The sequence below is a fragment of the Myotis davidii genome, unplaced genomic scaffold (assembly GCF_000327345.1).
Source record: "Myotis davidii unplaced genomic scaffold, ASM32734v1 scaffold570, whole genome shotgun sequence".
NCBI lineage: Eukaryota > Metazoa > Chordata > Mammalia > Chiroptera > Vespertilionidae > Myotis > Myotis davidii.
In genome coordinates this window covers 4702248-4720851 of record NW_006283631.1, presented here as the reverse complement: position 1 = coordinate 4720851, position 18604 = coordinate 4702248, and the positions used below count along the sequence as shown (strand labels likewise).

General features: G+C 41.3%; 1 protein-coding gene across 1 annotated transcript in view; it reads left to right on the top strand.

Moving 5' to 3' along the window:
- KCNAB1 (potassium voltage-gated channel subfamily A member regulatory beta subunit 1) overlaps nucleotides 1-18604 on the top strand; it is a 207330-nt gene that overhangs the window by 158211 nt on the left and 30515 nt on the right. Inside the window, exon 8 of the mRNA XM_015565400.1 lies at nucleotides 432-518. Within this exon, the coding sequence (XP_015420886.1) occupies nucleotides 432-518 (87 nt within the window). The remainder of the gene's footprint in view (nucleotides 1-431; nucleotides 519-18604) is intronic.

Here is an 18604-nt window from a genome sequence, read left to right as displayed (position 1 = left end):
AGATGCTGCTATGAACATACGGGCACATGCATTCTTTCGAATTAGTGTTTCGGATACCTTTGCATAAATCCCCAGAAGTTGAATTGCTGGGTCATAAGGCAGTTCCATTTTTAATTTTTTAAAATATATTTTATTGATTTTTTTTTTTTTACAGAAGGGAAGGGAGAAAGATAGAGAGTCAGAAACATCGATGAGAGAGAAACATGGACCAGTTGCCTCCTGCACATCTCCCACTGGGGATGTGCCCACAACCCAGGTACATGCCCTTGACCAGAATCGAACCCGGGACCCTTCAGTCCGCAGGCCGACGCTCTATCCACTGAGCCAAACCGGTCTCGGCCAAAAGTAAATTCTTAAAGGTAACCAAACTTCAACTCTTTCTAATAGTGCTCATTTTGGACTTTTTCGGTTTGCCCTGCTTCTGTTCCCAGGATTGAAGGGCTCCCTCCAGAGGCTGCAGCTGGAGTATGTGGATGTCGTCTTCGCAAATCGACCAGACAGTAACACCCCCATGGAAGGTGAGTAAAGAAATTTAATAAAATATTCTGGAGTTCCTGATTCTAGCTTGATGACTATTCCACTCACAGTAGGAAATGAAATGTATTCAGACTGATTTGACTGAATATGAAAAATTACAACCTTTCCAGTCGATGTCTTTCAGCCTCAATATTTACTTTCAAAGCCAATGCTAAACATCCTGCATCTTCATTCCTTTTTAAAGTAGTCGCAGGCATTGGAATTGTGGCCTCTGCTGGGTACAGTGCTCACTCACTTTTTCCAGGTTCTTTTCATTTCTGTGGTTCCATCAACTAAAACAATAAAATTAATTAGAAGGGGAATTTATAACCCAGCCACCTTAATTTGATGTAAGTCATCTGAATGGCTTCCTTTTTATAATGACTCCAGGTCTGATTAGTTTTCAATCCGTGAAGCCGCTATTTAAAATGAGACCCTTCATTGCATTTGGTTTTCAGTATTCAAGGAGCTTCAACATTTTATTTCCTTTCTGTTACAGCAGTTTGAAAACAATATTTTGAGCATCTCCTGTGAAAACTTACAGGACATTCCTAAAAACAGATTTTCCTCAATTTGCATTTATTTATGGAACCTACCTAGTATTATTGAGAAAGAAGATAGTTTGGGAGGTCAAGTTAAAAAGAATGTTCTAGTTAATTCAGGTTTACAATCATGGATTATCACCCAAGGTTTATGAGAATGGAAATATTTGGGGAAAAAGAGGGGGGAAAGAATGTTCTTGTTATTTGAGGCTTACAGTGTGACATAGATTTATAAATTTTCAAAGAATTCGGATAAAATAATCAACATAAAATTATACTGAAGGTAATTTGTCTTTGATGGTTCAAAAGGTAGTTCACAATCTGCAATACACCAAGTTCTATAAAGATTTATTCTTGCTATCTGGGTTATAAAAGTTATAAATAAAGTGCATATGAGTTTTTCTGTAGGTTTTTCTGACAAATATAATGTTCTCCTAGCGTTTTCTGCTTTCCTGATTCTGAGTAAATTAGGAGCTTACTATAAAGCAATATCAATGTTGGAAATGCATGATAATAATCCATGGAAATGACATAAAAATGCATTTTTTATCAAAGCAAAGAATGAATGTTTGATAAGGCAAATTATAAATGTTTTTAGTCTAAGAAGGACTTTTTGCAGGGATAATATGGAATCACACTGTTCTCAATGAAACATCAAAACAGAGCACTAAAGTGATTGAATGAGTGAACGTGTCAAAATGCTGTTTAAGCTGTGAAAGTCTGAAATTGCTTCCTATTTAAGTCCAGTGACTATTTTACTTTGGAAAAGCATCCTTTGCAATTACACCATGTACAGAATAGAACAGCGATTTCCAACCAGTGTGACGCAAGAATTTTTAAAACGTACACTGACCTCTCTTCCCCTTAGATTGTCAAATTGAAAAAAAAATGACAACAATAGCTATCCAGTGTGACTGAATCAAAAGTATACCTATTTTTTGTCAAACCTGCAAAAAAATATATTCTTTGGTGTGCCACGGAATTTTAGTAATTGGTTTAGGTGTGCTGTGTTTTGTGCTTTTTTTGAAAGTCAATGATTCCAGCCTCATTCCATAAAGTCCTGATCTGAAGGGAGGATCCTGGAAAAGAATATGTTTATACTCTCTACAATTTAGCTACTTGGTCTATTCACACACACACACACACACACACACACACACACACACACAGTGGCTTTGCTCTTTCTTCGCATCTTCAGTCAGTAGTGAAGGCAGAAGAGATTCAACCCCCATCATGAATGCAACACAAAAGAAGAAGAAATGTGGACCACATGCCTGGGGTCTGTTGGGCCTCTTCACAAATCTGTGGCTCTCACCAAGCTCAGAAAGGGCGTGTTTTCCCCCTAAGTTACTTTTAGTTAAGAAAAAGGGAGGCAGAGGGAGAACGAAGATGGCCCTGCTCACCCCAGCTGTCAGTATTTCTGGGGCTGTGGGTTTGTGACACACGTGAACATCTTCCTGTGGGAGTTGTCATCTCCCTGGAAGATCGCTGGAGTTGTGACAAAATTTACCTCCATATTCGGAGGGGATGTTGACTCGGTCTCAGGAGAATTCATTTTTATACTCATCTCTATAAGTTCCTCATTGTGCTGATTGTGCTGCAGCTGATCTGCAATGACATGCGTAGGACTCAGAGCCTAACATTACTCAGCTCTTTAGTCTGAGCAGGTGGGATTACAGACTTGAGCAGCTGTCACTTAGCAGCATCTCACATAAACTCAGGGTCAACGAGCATGCTGATTCAATGGGGTGAGCACAGCCACCTGTACCATTGCTAATCTGGAATTCCTAGGTGAATAAAGATCCTTCAGTCTCTTTCTTACTTTCTGTACAAAATGAAGTAACAAAGAGAGTAAATGGTTTTGTTAAACCCCTCCTGGGTATGGGTATTTAATATGTGTAGTGAAAAAAAAAATGTGGGAGTCTTCAATCAGAGGGTGAGGGCACTAGTTTTAGGTGTGTATACTTGGTTGAGTTGCTCAGACTGTCTGTTGCTCAGTTCTTCATTTGGAAAATGGGAAGAATAAAAATATTACCTTTTCTAGCTATTTCCAAGAGTGTTGTAAAGATAATATGAGACAATACAAGCAAAAATGTTTTTCTACATTGCAATGCCCTGCACATACATTCTGAGGTTGAAATTGTCATTATCTATGTTTATACATTTAGGGATTGATATGCATAATAAGATGTAATAATCGAAATTTCATCCAGGCACCAAGACACAATTAAATAAAATTTCAAAGAGAGGTGCCCAATCTCCACTTTGTGTACTTGGAAAGGAAATGGGTGAAGGCTGGTTCCATGTCCCTTTCTGCCCCCCCCAACCTTTTATTTTGAAAAATTAAAAACTACAGAAAAGTTGAAAAGGTAAACATACAATACTCTTCACATAGATTAACCAAATTGTGCTGTATTTGCTTCTATTTCTTCCTTCCTTGTTCTCTCTCTCTCGTGACATTTCACCCACACTTTCTCCTGTCTCCTGAGAACAAGGCACTCTTCTATGTAACCACAACACAATCCTCACACCCCAGAGCTTTAACATTGATGCGCCGCTATTATACAATAAGCAAGCCATATTTAAATATTCCAAAATGTGCTTCATAGGATTTGTTTATGTTTTGGGGGAGGGCGGGTAGATGGGGAGGCAAGCCCAGATTTAATTAAGAATTCCATGGTGCATTTAGTTGTCATGGCTTTTTCTTCTCTTAGTCTAACACAGTTCCTCCACCTTCTTTTCTCTTTAATAACATTATCTTTTCTTTTTAATCCAAGCCAGTTGCTTTAGAGGATGTCTCTCAGTCTAGATCTGTCTACTTGTTTTCCCTATGATTAAATTCATAGTAAGCCTTTTTGGCAAGAAGACTTTTGGGTCCTTCTCAGTGTGTCCCATTACTGGTCATGTTAAGTTGACCACTCGGTTAAGATGACGTCTGCCAGCTTTCTCCACCATGATGGGACCTCTTTGACTTGGTAATTAGTAACATGGGATGTGTTTCTTTGAAACTAGATGGATATCCTGAGTCCCCCACTGTCCACATCCGTTACTACAGTGGGGGCGCCACAACCCTTTTCCTTTCACGAGTGAGCATTCTTCTGTAAAGATGAGCTTTCCTTTCTCTCCCCCACCCCCACTCTCAGTTCTGGGACTCTGAAGCCCCCTCCCTTGCTTGAAGAATATAAAGGCTGAGACAGAGGAGAGAGGATCTAGGGCATTTCCGAATAAAACTGTGCTATGAGCACCATCCACCCCAGCAGGGTGAGAAGGCTGCCCTTTCACTTCAACCCCGGTTGGGGGTAGGGAGTTTCAAGGCTACTCATACAGTTTAAAACATGATCCCCATGGTTGGGGAATATAGTGGCTTGGGAGCTGACTTGTGTCTGGCAAATCCAGAGGTTGAAGAGTGGGCTGAGCCTCTACTCTAGCGGAATAGCCAGAAGGGTGCTGGGGTGACAGGGAGGGTCTCTGTGTTTGTTTCCCCCTGTGGTGTCATCTTGGGTCCTGTCCTCTAGGTTGTGTCTGAGAAAAGGATGAACACCCAGAGCCAGTAGGAGAAGGGCCTGGAGGAGAAGCAGAAAGTAGAGGAATGAAGACACCAGCCATGCCCCATGTCACTACCCTTTACTGCAGGCTTCTCGTCTGAGCAGGTTCCAGCTAGGAAAGGGAAAGGAATCTGAGTTTGAAATTTTGATTGACATCTATGGAGGCTGTGTTTATAATTTAAAATGATGTCAGGACTGTCTATGGCCCAGAGTGGGCAGAAAAGCCATGGGGCCCGTCTGAGTTTTCATCAGGGTCAAGGGACACTTTTTCCCAGTGAATATAATGAGCCAATAGAAGACTGGAAAAGTTAAGTTTGTGTTATGATTACATTATCATGAGTCATGCTTGCTCCACATTCTAGTTACATATGTTTAATTACCTAATTTAAATAGATCTGACTTAAATTACATGTGAAGAAAATGAATTCTTCCATTAGTTTCAGGAAAAAAAATTGGTTTACTTCATAAGAAAATATCATTATGTCCAAAATAATTAGAAGTTTAGGAAAATCTTGTGTGCTTAAGATTCAAGTCTCCACAAATTGTAAAATAAGGCACTTGGCCACCTTTATAAAATATATACATGACACATAGACATCCCTCATATCCCACCACTGCTTCCTCCCACAAACCTGCTCTAGGAATCTGGGCCCTTTTGAAAGTGTCGCTTCTCCTTGGGGAGTAATTGTTTGTCAATGTTCAAATACTGGAAAAGATTAGAAACCACAAAAGCTTACCCTCTGCAGTCTGGAATTTTCCATCCTTTCTAAATATGTCCCATTTTTAGCTTTTGCTAATTTGTTTTTAATTCTGAAAGGTGAGCTTGTGTTGTGACTAGCTTCAGTGAAGACAATCATACAAAATTAATGAGAATTAGAGAACATACTTTTAGATGACTTTTTGAAACCCTACTATAGTCAATCCCAAATTTACTTACATAAGAAAATTATTTTTTCTTTAAGGACAAGTGGATGGAAGGGTTGGGTAAAGGGAAACAATAGAAAAGGAAAGAAAGTTTTGTGTTATCCATTACTTGGAGAAGGAAGGAAAGTGTATCATTAGCGTAAAAATTGGAAGTGTATTTGGTAATGGAATGAACCTAATTACCACCTAGAAGTAAATGCTTTTATCTAAAAAGATGAGAGAGGGAGAAAATTGTCATGAAAAAATAGGCAACAGGCAAAATTTCTTCGTGCAACAGGCCTCTAGTCTATGTAATAAATTTATATTAAATTAATATTAATTTAATCCTAAGAAGTCACACAAAACTTAACAAGCAAGTTAAACAATCCAACTGGTTATCCTGGCTGATGGAGCTATGACCTGCTGCTGCCCCTGACTGACCTAGACTCCTGCTTTCTTCCTCTTTCCCACTGTGCTTCAGTCATATTGAGCTGGATTTCTCCAATAAAGACTTTCAACCCTTTCTGTTCTCAAGTCACAGTCAGAAATATATGTTATATCACAATCCAAAACACACACACACACACTACACACACACACACACACACACACACACACACGTTAAAAAAAAAAAAACACCACAAAAACCTAACAGCAAGCAAAAAAAGGAAGATATAGAGACCAGAAAGAAAATTTTGGGAGATAGAAAAGGATGAAATTCCATCCATTTCCCCTACTCCCTTCCCAAGCACTGGTCAAAAGCCCCTTTCTCAAAAAACCTACAGAATCTATTTTGCATGTCACCTTATAGCACTTAGCATAGCCCAGAGAAGAACATGGCATAGTAAAAATACTCAAATCTAAAACCTGGCTCGTTCATTTATTCATATTCAACTGATATTTAGTGAGTGCCTACTGTACACTAAGCATTGCTCTCAACCCTAGAGAACAACATAAGCAAAGATCGCCACTCTTGAAGAACACATTTATTCTAGCAGGAGAGATAGGAAATAGACCGTAAAACAATAATAAATTATATAGAATATTAAAAGGTAATTAAGTGTTACAGAAAAATAAAAAGCAGAGCAGGGTAATGAACTTGGGAACACTCAAGAAAGAAAGGAAGAGGAAGGAAGGAAGGAAGGAAGGAAGGAAGGAAGGAAGACAAAAGGACCAAGGACTGAGCCCTGAGGCTCCCCAACATCAGGAGGTTGGGAGGAGGGAGAGAAGAGTATGGCACCCAAGGAACAGGTGAGGAAAACACATCCAGGAGGAAGAAGTGATCAACCATATCAAAGGCTATGACGGTTCAAGCAAGTTGAGGACTATGAATCCACTGGTGTTAGTGCAAGGATCGTCAATAACCTCGACAAGAGCAATTTTGATGAAATAGGGATGAGGGAGTAAAAGCCACTAATCTCTGAGTCTCTGTTTTCCCATGTGGAAAACAGCAAGGAAACCTGGTGATTTAGGAAGACAACGTCATATATTTCTGCTCCTTTCTTCAAAAATAAAAAAAATCACCCAATAAATAGCACACAGGGCAAAGAACTAATATAAAAACTTCCTTTCTAATGAAAGTAGCTGACAACTCAAAACTTGGGACCAAAATATATGAAAATAGAAAAGGAAGGGAGCAATTGTAAATGACTTAGCAGAACTGAAAAGATTTATTAAACGTGACCACGAGTGCATCTCTCTCGGGGCCTTGAGTCATCCCCTCTGGACAAGTCCACGTCCAGCATTCCACCTGGCGGCTACCCCAGCACGTCCACGTGTCGGTGTGTCGCACCCACGGGGTTTTTACTGGTTGGGAGCATTTATCTAGGGTGTTCCTCAAGCAGCTGCTGGTCTTGAAATTTCTGGAGCTACTATGATCACAGCGAGTCTTGGCTGTCAGAGTCACCCGAGAGAGATGTCCTTTATCTAAAAGCTACATGTCCAAGTCAACTCCTAGTCTTACACCTGCAGTCCCCGTGTCACTGTCTTCTGGTCCTGAGGTAGCCCCCCGTTTCCAGAACTCTCCTTTAAGCATTTTTGAAAAAAACTATTTTTTAGATGAATACTCAGGCTAACCTAGTGGATATAATCTTGGAAGTTCCACGATTACCCATTGCAAGAGCAAAGTATTATGTATGTTGTTAGTGCCACGAACGCGGATGCTCTCTGTGGGCGCCTCGCATGTGTGTGCTTCCGCTGGAAGCAGATCAAGTCTCCTTTTCTCAGCACGTGGAGTGTTTGTGCAGGCTCGCTCCAACTTTTTCTGTATAAATCAGGTGGTTAGGTTTTCTGTTGGAATGAAGGGTCTGCAGTGCCTTCTCACTGTCAAAATCTTCCTGCCAAGGCAGTGTTCTGCTGGTTAGCTCAGTTCCCAGTGTGGACCTTAGATTTTTTTTAAAGTAAAAATAAGAATCTATACTGACTTCATGTGGCTGTTCTGGTTTTAAGGGATGAGCTATATATAGGCTGTGTGTTTTCTGTACTGATGTGGCGTTTATTAAATACTTTTGTATCATAAGTAAAACTTGAGGTGTTTTGCGAGGGGAAACAAAGTGCCCACAAGTGAGAAGCAGTTTAATTTGCACCACACAACCTGAAATGGTTAAGGCATTAGAGGCACCAGTGTTCCAGAACATGGGGCTGAGGTGGGAATTAGAAACAAGGTAGTTACTTAAAAGACTGTTGGGAGCTATTAAAGCTCATGTCCCCATATCTGTAGGCAGGGTCCTGCCTTTCTCCTCCAATGAAGGAGGCAAGAGATACATCAACAGGAGAAATTCAATGAGAAGCTCTAGTCTAAGGGATAGCAGACACAGAGAACGGTGGGCCAGTTTTAAAAACAAGGTTATGCGACCCCAGACCTTCCCTCTCACTTACCTTCGGGTTTCTAACCATGCACTTTCCCCAGGCAAAGTTAAGAGAACATTTCTCTGGTGAAAATTAACTATCTCAGAAAAAAATAACCTAACAGATACTGACATTGTTGTGAAAGAAAACCCCAGTGGGACAAAGTGGCAAGTCCCTTAATTGTTCTAGCTGAGAAGTGCCATCTAAGCACCATTTTAGTGCTTTACTCTTAAACAGGAATGGAAACCCAAGGATCACCTGACATTCAAAGAAAACCTCCAATATGGAAAAAATTATTAAAATAGCTCAGTAGAAAAAAAAACAGAACAATGCAGAAAGATAGGAAAATTTTAAAGAAGTTATAATTAATATACTTGGTGAGATAAGAAAAGATATTGCATCAGTGGAATAAGAACAAGATAGAAGAGAGAACAAGAGTAACATAAAACTGGAAAAAATAATAGAGATTATAAACTATGTAGTTAAAAAATTTTAAAAACCAATAAAGATGTTGAACATTAAAGTTGAGGGATATTTTCAAAAGTAGGAAATGGACAATGGGAATGAAGAGATAAGAAAATGAAGGTTCTTTCCAAGAAGTCCAATATCAATTCAACTAAAAGATTTCTAGAGAGCACAGGTAAAATGGAAGAGAGGTAGTTAGTGAAAAAACAATACAAGAAAATCTGATTTGAACAGTATGAGTTTCCCCGACTGAAAGTGCCCACCAAGTATATCCAGGACAATGACTGAAGACCCACACTAAGGAACTTTAAATTGAAATTTCATAGCTGAAAAAAATAAAGAAAAGCATCATAAAATATTCCAGAGACTTAATAGAGTATGCACAAGAAGGCTGGAGAATAAAGATTGCCCAGGGGTTTTCAACAACAAAACTGAAAGCCAGAAGACTATGGAGCAAACCTTCAGAATCCTAAGCAAAAAGAATTCCTCACTCTTGGTTGGTGAGAGGATAACGCCACAAAGGGGAAGCCAGGGGATCCAACCCATTAAAGGGAAGAAGAGAATCTCAGGTTGATGGGAGTGTAGGTTGTGGCAGGAGGATGGTGAGCTCTCCATGGGATGTTACCAGGGGAAGAAAATAGAAAGAAACTGAGTTCCCCACAGCGTGACCATGTGGAAAACTATATTGAGAGATATTTGCTTAAAACACGAAAAATTTAGCTATTGCTCTAAATAAAACTAAGTTAATGAAGGGATTGTCAGCTCAAAGAAAAATGAAAAGTAATAGAAGAAAGGAAATTGTAAATCATCCTAAACAGCTCTGCTCGGTAGTGGACACTAACTACACAGTCATTATAATGAAAACACAGAATATTAATTTAATCCTAAACTGAGATGTGAATATATGGGAAAAATAGTGAAGGTAGAAGAATGTATGCATGGAAACTAACCCCCCCCCTTCCACAAGTCAATAGATAATGTCTGGGAAAATGTAGACCACGATAGTAATGTGTAAATGGTGAAAAACGTAGAGACTGATACCAGAATACGCTGTGTATGTTGCAAACGCTATCCTCTGGCGTGCAGGCGAAGCATGGAAGGACTATCACTGCTCTTTGTTACAAGCCTTTCGTTTTGACTCTAAACTATACGTGTTACTTTGACAAAACTAAAGATCAAAACAATAACCACACATATATACACACAAATGAGACAAAAATGCCGGTAGTACTGAGCTGTCAGTGGTAATGAGGACCTCATGGCTGTTGAAGTCCAGGCACAGTCCTTGGGGTTTAGAAATACACAATCGGTGCTAGTTTTCCTCCCCGAGACTCCACCTTCAGAAGCCACGCCACTTCTCACACATCCCCCCAGGAGCACGCCTGCACCAGATATCGACTGTCGTTTCCCAAACAGGGTGTGCTGAGCTGTTTAGGATGATTTATCCCTTCCCTCAGTGGCCGCCAAAGCAGGCTGTGACAGAGAATCCATGGCAGGGTGAGAGAAAACAATGTCTATTTATCTTATATTTTACTGTTTTTAAAGAGTAAATAACAGGGGAGCACCATGTGGTCACACACACTCACTGCGCAGCCACCTGTGTGAAGTGTGTGATCTCAGGAACAGAGAGTGGCTCCTGCTGGTGCCCAGAGGAGCTCCACAGTGAGCATCTGGCTCCTTTCACTACCTGCCATGCTCCATCAGGGGCTCCTGGGCCATGTGGTTGGGCATGAGTCTGCCTCTTTCTAACTTGCTGAGTGTTCTCTATGGCTAAGAGCAGCTAGAGCTAGCCTGCTTGCTTTCAAACCCTAGCTCCAACACTCACTAGCTCACCTTAGCTGTGCTTCAATTTTCTCTTGTGCAAAACAATCCTATCTAATAATAGACAAACAGGGTAATTGACCATACCTTCGCTACACCTCCCATTAGCTAATCAGCATGATATGCAAATTAACCACCAACAAAGATGGCAGTTAATTTGCATACATAGACTCCAAGCGGTGGAGTGAAGACTGAAGGCGAGCCGGAGCAGCGAAGACGGAAGACAGAAGGTGGCTCCGGCCAGAGCGAAGGCCTAGGTCCCAGGTGCCAGAGGAAAACTGGTGCCCGCAGCCAGGAGAAGGGAAGGCCTATTGCATGAATATCTTCGTGCAACAGGCCTCTAGTCTATATAATAAAAGCCTAAGCAACCGTTATGGCGGAACGACCAGAATGACCAGTTGCTATGATGTGTATTGACCACTAGGGGACAGATGCTCAATGCAGGAGCTGCCCCCTGGTGGTCAGTGTGCTCCCACAGAGGCAGTGCCGCTCAGCCAGAAGCCGGACTCATGGCCAGCGAGCGCAGCTGCCATAGCGGGAGCCTCTCCCAATTCCACAGCAGCTCTACCAAGTGGTGGTAGCAGGCAAGTATATTATAAGTGCTTAACTAGTGTTATTATAAATATTCCAGAATACCCTCATGTATATGAGGGAGCACCATAAAATGGGCATGAAAATATAAAAAGTTCAGGGCTTAAAGGATGAGGTCAAACTAGGGTTCTGTGTGTAATTTAAGACCAGTCTAAGAGAGGGACTATTCATTACATGTCTTCAGTCACTCAGCCCTTCTGGTTGCTCTTCGTCTCACAACTGGGCACATGTTTCTCTGGAAACACAGGGAAGTGTGTTATATGTGGAAAAGGCAGCTGTGGGAGGGTGAAGAGAGTTGGACAAGCCACAGAGTAAACATGAGGCATTTCCTTCCAGGTCAGTTTTACTCAAAGATTTGTCATGGAAAATACTATTATTGTTTTAAAGTCAATGTTTTATTATGGTATAGAGCCAAAATTTGCATAAATTTTTATGCAAAGTCAAAATTGTCTAATAACATTGTCTTTTGTGGCGCTGTAGTGGATCATGTGGTAGACATAATCAGGAAACACTATATTTGCTCAGCTGGTGTGGCTCAGTGGTTGAGCATCGACCTATGAACCAGGAGGTCATGGTTGGATTCTGGTCAGGGCACATGCCTGGGTCCCCAGTAGGGGGCTTGCAGGAGGCAGCCAATCAGTGATTCTCTTTCATTATTGATAAGTTTCTATCTCTCCCTTTCCCTTCCTCGCTGAAATCAATAAAAAATATTTTTTAAAAAAGAAACACTATCTTATATTAAAAAGAAAAAAAACTTGCTAAGTCCTCCCTTAGCAGAAGATTCTAATGGAAGAAATAAGGGAAAACAGACATGTTTGGGTGAGGGATGGAGGAGAACCTCAGAAATGGAAAAGAAAGCCCCACAGAAAGTGATCACGGGTTCCAGATACAAACACGCAAAGCGTGGAGCGGAAACTAGATACGAGGAAAAGAATGCTGAGCATCCCAGGGTAGACCTGGACGGGCCAGCCTCCTCCACAGGGCTATTTCCATGACTGTTGCTCGGCCACTCCTAGGCCTGCCTTGCATATTCACATACAGAGCAACAGGTGCCTCGTTGTAGTTCCTCTTTACCAGGCAGTTCACTGCTAAACAGCATCCATTCCACCATGTCAAGTTTTGAAAATGCCTTTTGGTCGGTAACCAGGTTCCTCCCAAACATAGATAAGCTCTGCAGAGCCGAATGGATCTGGGGCTGCCAGGAAGCCACATCTGCGGAAGGGTAGAGTTTTTTGATATCATTAAGATGAGGATAGCGTCTCCTTCCAGACGTCTGCCACAGCAAGGCCAGCTCTACACTTTGCAAGAAGCAATATCAATTGCTTCCTGTTACAGCATGAAGTTAGATTTGCCAGCAGAAAAATCTCATTAGGATAAATATTTTCCCCTCGTATCAATCCTCTGCCAAGTTGCCTCTTTAATCTTTCATCCACAAGATAGAGTTTCTTTTAAAATAAAGTTAAAAGCCTGTCCCAAGCAGCTGATACACAGACAGTTGTATAAATGTTAAACGCTGCAGACAGGATAATAGAATAAGAAGTTTCAAATCAAGACTCTGTGGCCGCCTGTCTAACCAATGATGGTGACCTTCACACAATTGAAAAGATCAGAAATGTGAGGCTTGAGTCAGATATCTGCAACGCAGTGACAGACGTTCCCAAGTATAAAAATAATTGTTCCATTAATAATGGATACAGAAATATTAGGTGCCACATAGAACTTGTGGGTTTTGGTTAAATTAATTTTTTAGTATCTCAATGAACATTTGGAAAACCATTCCTTAATGAGTGTTTTGCATAATACATTTCCTTTTGACATGCCCAAAGGTTTACTTCCTCACTTGATAGAGATATTTTAAACCTCTACATGTGGGCATGAAATGCATAAGTACAGTTGAAGAGAAATGGGAAAAGATATGTTTCATTTTGTTTGAGCATGGGCATTGGTGGGTGAGGCTGGTTTTAGAGGAGGAGTGAAAACCTGGTTTCATCAAGTTTTTAATTTCTCTGAGCCTCAATCTCTTCTAATGTAAAATGAAAATGTATTAATAGCACCTCATTGTTCTGTAGTAAAGCTTAAATGCAATCATGTTGATAAAACTCCCTGCACATAGTAGACACTCGTAGAGTTAGCTCTCTCCCTATCCCTCTGTTGTGGGTGTGCCCAACCAGACCCAGTCTAAGCACAGAGGAAATTGTTGGTTGTCAGCCCAGGAGTCACCCCTCCCTCTCAGGTACCCAGATTTTCATGTAAGTGACTATGCTTCCCCCAAACTGCCAACTGGCCCAGAGGAAGGCCACTCCCCTCTCCCCTTGCTGGACCTCAGTTCCAAGGTGAGTTCTGGATTGTGTTAAGCCAATCAGCTCAGAGTCACTGGTTCATGTGAACAAAACAGCCCAATCAGAGTGAATGTCAGGAGTCTTGGATTGCTGAGGCACACAGCCCTGGACAGAGATGGACAAGGAAGCAGGTGGCCACAGAGGCTACTGCCAGCCACCCTGACGCCACAAGGAATCCATCCTGGATAGCAGAGCACAGAGCCAGGAAAAAGGTGGTCCTCAGTGACTTGGAATAACCAACTCTGAAGCACATATTACGATCTTTGCCAATAAATCTCTTTTATAATTTAAGGACTTTCAATTGAGTTTTCAATAACTTATTCCATTAAACAAATCCAAAACACCACTGATATATCAAGAAGTTTGAGGCATCCTCATTTCTAAGAAAAACGGCAACCCAAATCATAAGAGGATCACAAAATAAAAAGCTAATCTCAAAGATGTCATCTTTCGATTTTTTATATATTATGACTAAATGAGGGATCTTTATAACTAATATCACATCTTTCTATGTGTTACTGATAGGTTTTATTGCCATATACCAGAATACCTTCCACCATAATTGCTTCATCAATAAATTTGTTCTATCAAATAAACCTACACAGCAGGTGAATTTTCTCATTTATTTCTGCATACGTTCTGTAGATTACGCATCCTGAAACATTCACTAAGAAACGTTAGGTTATTGAAAATCAGGTGTTCATGGGAATGTTATCTATGGCAAAGATCAACAATTGTTATCACCTGCTTTGAGAATTTTCTAGGTCACTGCTATAGACTGAATGTTTGTGCCCCCCACCCCCACCCCATCCCAAAAATTCCCATGTTGAAACCTAATCCCCAGTGTGATGCTATTAGGAGGTGAGGCCTTTGGTAAGTGCTGAGGGCATGAGGGTCGGGCCCTTATGAATGACATTAATGTGCTTATAAAAGAGACCCCAGAGAGCTCCCTCGCCCCTTCCACCATTTGAGGACACAATGAGAAGCTGTCTACAAACTAGGAAGAGGGCTCTCACCAGACCCTGAATCTGCCAGCACCTTGATCTTAAATTTCCCAGCCTCCAAACCGGGAGACATTAATGTTTGCTGTTTAAGTCACCTACGGCATTTTTGTGATAACAGCCCAAACAAATGAAAACAGCCATATTCTACAATGAAATTTGTGGCTTAATTGACAAGAGCAAAACTTCAAAAACTTGAGAAGGAAAGAGAATCCTTTACCAAAATTAATTTTTTCGTTTATGTCAGAGAGATAGCCCATATCCGGAGAAGACCCATGTTCGAACTTTAAACAATTGACCAGTGACATTGTCAAAGGAAACCCCAGGACACTAACATAGATTCCTACAATCCACCAATGATACAACTTTAAGCTTCACAGATGACGACCTAAGTCAGGTATCTAGGAAATGTGCACAACCCTGCAATTTTAGTTCACTTAGATTTGTTTATTTATTTATATTTGTCCATTTGTTGCCTTGCTTCAGACAAAATTTAAGGCAATGGGGTTTACTTACTCTCATTTTGAATGTCTCTAAATGAATTAGAATTGATTCCACTGTTCATAAATCTTAAAGAATTTGGTAAGAAATAGTGGGGAGCATGTTTAGATTATGTTGAAGGATAAGGTGCGATTTTATGATACATATTCAAAATAGTTATTTCTTGGGGTGTCAGCAAGCAATAGTTGGTCTAGGTGAGCTACTTGAAAGGCTGGGTAGAGATAAGAAGATTACAAAGAAATAATAAAGACAGAATAGTATTAAAAGATAAGAAAACTGTGTCATTGCCTCAGGCAAGTCGCTTGGTCATTCTTATCTAAATGTGTAATGGACAGTTGCTCTCTTGCTAGGATTAAAGGTACCTATCTGGTGGAGGAAGAAATAGCATAGCCCCTCACCACCACCACCGCCCCCCCTCTCCCACTAGGGAGAGTTGAACAAGGATTGAGCAGAGTCCCCAGGACAGCCTGTGCCCGTCTGTGCAGAAGTCACAGCAAGTTCAGGCTCTTACTATGGGGAACTGTTCTTATTTGCATGTTCTGCAAATGGAATTTTCTGGAGTTTTATTCAGTTTGAGATAAGGTAAAAGATGGAGGGGATGGGAGGCATGACAAGGGGAGGTAGGGATATGCCACAAACTCAAACAAGTTCAATTAAATTGTCTCTCAACCTTAACTTTCACCCATTCTTTCAAGACAAGGATTGGACTAAAGATGGCCAAACCTTTTTTACCTGTCCTACATCGATGATTTAACCTCACTTTGAAACTTATGGGTACTTACCAACTACTGATGTTGTTCAGGGCCTTTGAACTTTGGGTAAAAGTGAGACTAAAAGTGTCCCATCTGAGCAATATCAAAGGCTCAGCTCAAACTGTCAAGGGTCAGGGAAAACCCGTGTGTGGCAGAGCAGAGGTAGAGGGCCCTGTGCCCTTTGGGGAGGGTTCTCTCGGGGGAGCAGCAGGGTGAGGACAGGGCGTTGTCCTTGAAGACATAAAGCTCCACATGTAACCCTTTCTAGTCTCTTGAATCTGGGCTGTTCTGATCCAGAATCATCTTGGCTGACATCCTGATCTTGTAAAGGAATCTCTTGTGAAGATCACTCCTTCTCTAAGCTTCAACAGGTCAGACGCAGACACAAGCCCCCGTAAAGCGCTCTTTTTCAAAGGGCCGCCAGATTTGAAGTCTTTCTTCCAGGAAGCAAAAAGATAGCTCACATTGCTTGTCATTCAAACGCATCATGAACTATAGTCAGCAGCATATTAAATGCAAAGGGATGGGTATAACCACACACAGGGCATCACACATTCACAAATACACAGTGGGATCAATGTTACCTCTCTGTCCCCATCCCACCTTCTCGCACAGTGTACTTTGCACAAAGCCCTCAAGGTGACAGTCACCAAACTGTAGAGCTACCAGTGGCCAAACAGACTATCTCCTGAGAACTTGCCCACATGACTACCTTCCTGAGCCTTGGCTTCTTCATCAATACAATGGGGATTAAACTGTAACCCATCTAAACAGTTATTATAAAGATTGCTTATGTGCTCAATTACTAGCAATCTGCTCATTTGTTTTGAAAAAACTGAGACCCAGGAAGGTTGAGCAATGTGCCCAAGTTAGTGACAATGACAGGACAGGGTGGTCTCCTCAGCCCCGGTGTGTGCCCTGCAGGACACACGGAGCCAGGCTTTCCTCAGCCAGTTGGCAAGCCTTAAGGCTAAGCATGGTGCCACTTCACTGATGGGTCTGAGTTTCCCTTCCTGTGAGGAAGGGTCGTCCTCTCTCCCCAGACCCTCAGCTGAGCACCGAGGGAGGATTCAGACTGATAAAGAACCGAGAACAGACCTCTAAGCCACCGAGAGGCACGGTCATAAACCAGCACCACCACAAGCTTCTGAAACAAGTCGAGGTAGATAAATAAAAAACAAACAGCTGGTTTGGAGTAAAAATTGTGCCCGGGTCTAGACCTGGTTTTTCTTCGTGTTCACAACAACTCCTCTGATGAAACCAAGTCTCTGCATTCTCCCAGGGCCCCAGCTGCCACCACCTCCTCTCCTCTCAGAAAAGAAAGGATCTGAGAGCAGGAAGATTGAACCACAGGCAGGACACTGCCAATAGGCAACCTTTGATCACTAAAGACGGCAATTTCATTTAGTTAGACCTAATATGTATGAATTAACCTATGGCATGTTAGTGTTTGAAAGTGGTGCCTTTGCTTGTTAGGGAACCTTTTTTCTTTTTTAGATTGTAAAAGTATGATAACACACATTTACAGAAACGTGGAAAATACAGAGCAAAATCACATAATTCCACTATATAGTACAATTACTATTTTGTGTATTCACTCTCGGCACTTTGTAGGCGTATTTGAAATATGTATAAGAGTCAGGCTTTGATCGTGCCTTAAAACAATGAACTCCTAGCCTCTACTTCCTCTTCTCAAGTGAGAGGAAACTGCGCTGGAATATCTGAGGTTTCCTTTGTTTTTATTATGTTGTGTCCCTTTGGCCAGATGAACTTGAGTACATTTTATTTGATGAAAACATTCATTTCTGCACATTTGTATTTTCAGTCCTTATGGTTTATTGTTCACGCAGTATATCTACTTGCTGACAACTTTCAAAGTTCTAGGGAACATTTCCCATGAACAAAGGGTTAATGAAAGCAACCTATTTTTGTATGAAAGCCATTTAAAAAAATATGTTTATCAACAAATTTTTTTCACTCAAAATAAATAGTTATATTAGGGCCTTTAGCATCAAATGCACATTTTAAAATATGAATGACCTACATTACTGACAGAAGAATGTCAACATTATTTTTCTGTAACTAAAATGTTAGAATCGGAGACTATTGGAGAAGCAACGATCAGGGCCACATCCTGCTTCTTGTTACCCAGTTTGTGTTACTCTTTTAGATTCACAAATCGGTCTACACACATTATCTCCTATGAAGCTTGGAAAGGATTCCACAGGATCAATAGCATCCTCACCTTACAGATGGGAAATGGAATCCTCGGGGAAGCAAAATGGACTGGTGGCATTTATAGCAGGCCAGTGTGTGCTGGGTTCAGGGAGTAAGAGAGAGCTGCCTGTGGCCTAGAGAGAGAGAGAGAGAGAATGAATGCATGTCACGGTGACTATCTGTTTACATATCTACTAAAGCAAATAACTTAACTAAAGCTTAAATTATAGCATTGCCCATTCAGATTGCATGAAAGCTGAAAGGAAATGTGGGAGGAAGTCTACAGCCACTGAAATGCTACTTGAGAATGGTATGAAGCAGTGGTTCTCAAACTTTGTTCTGCACCAGAACTGCTTGGAGGGCCGGTTAAAACACCGACTGCTAGGCCCTACGCACCCCCAGATTTTGTAATTCAGTAGGTCTGGGTGTAGACCCTAGGAATCGCCTCTCTGACAAGTTCCCAGGGGCTGCCGATGCTGCCACACTTTGGGAGCACTGGTGCAGACCCGCAGAGGGTCCCAAGCCCAGCCTGCACACCAGCATCCTCAGGGAGGGCTCTCTGCA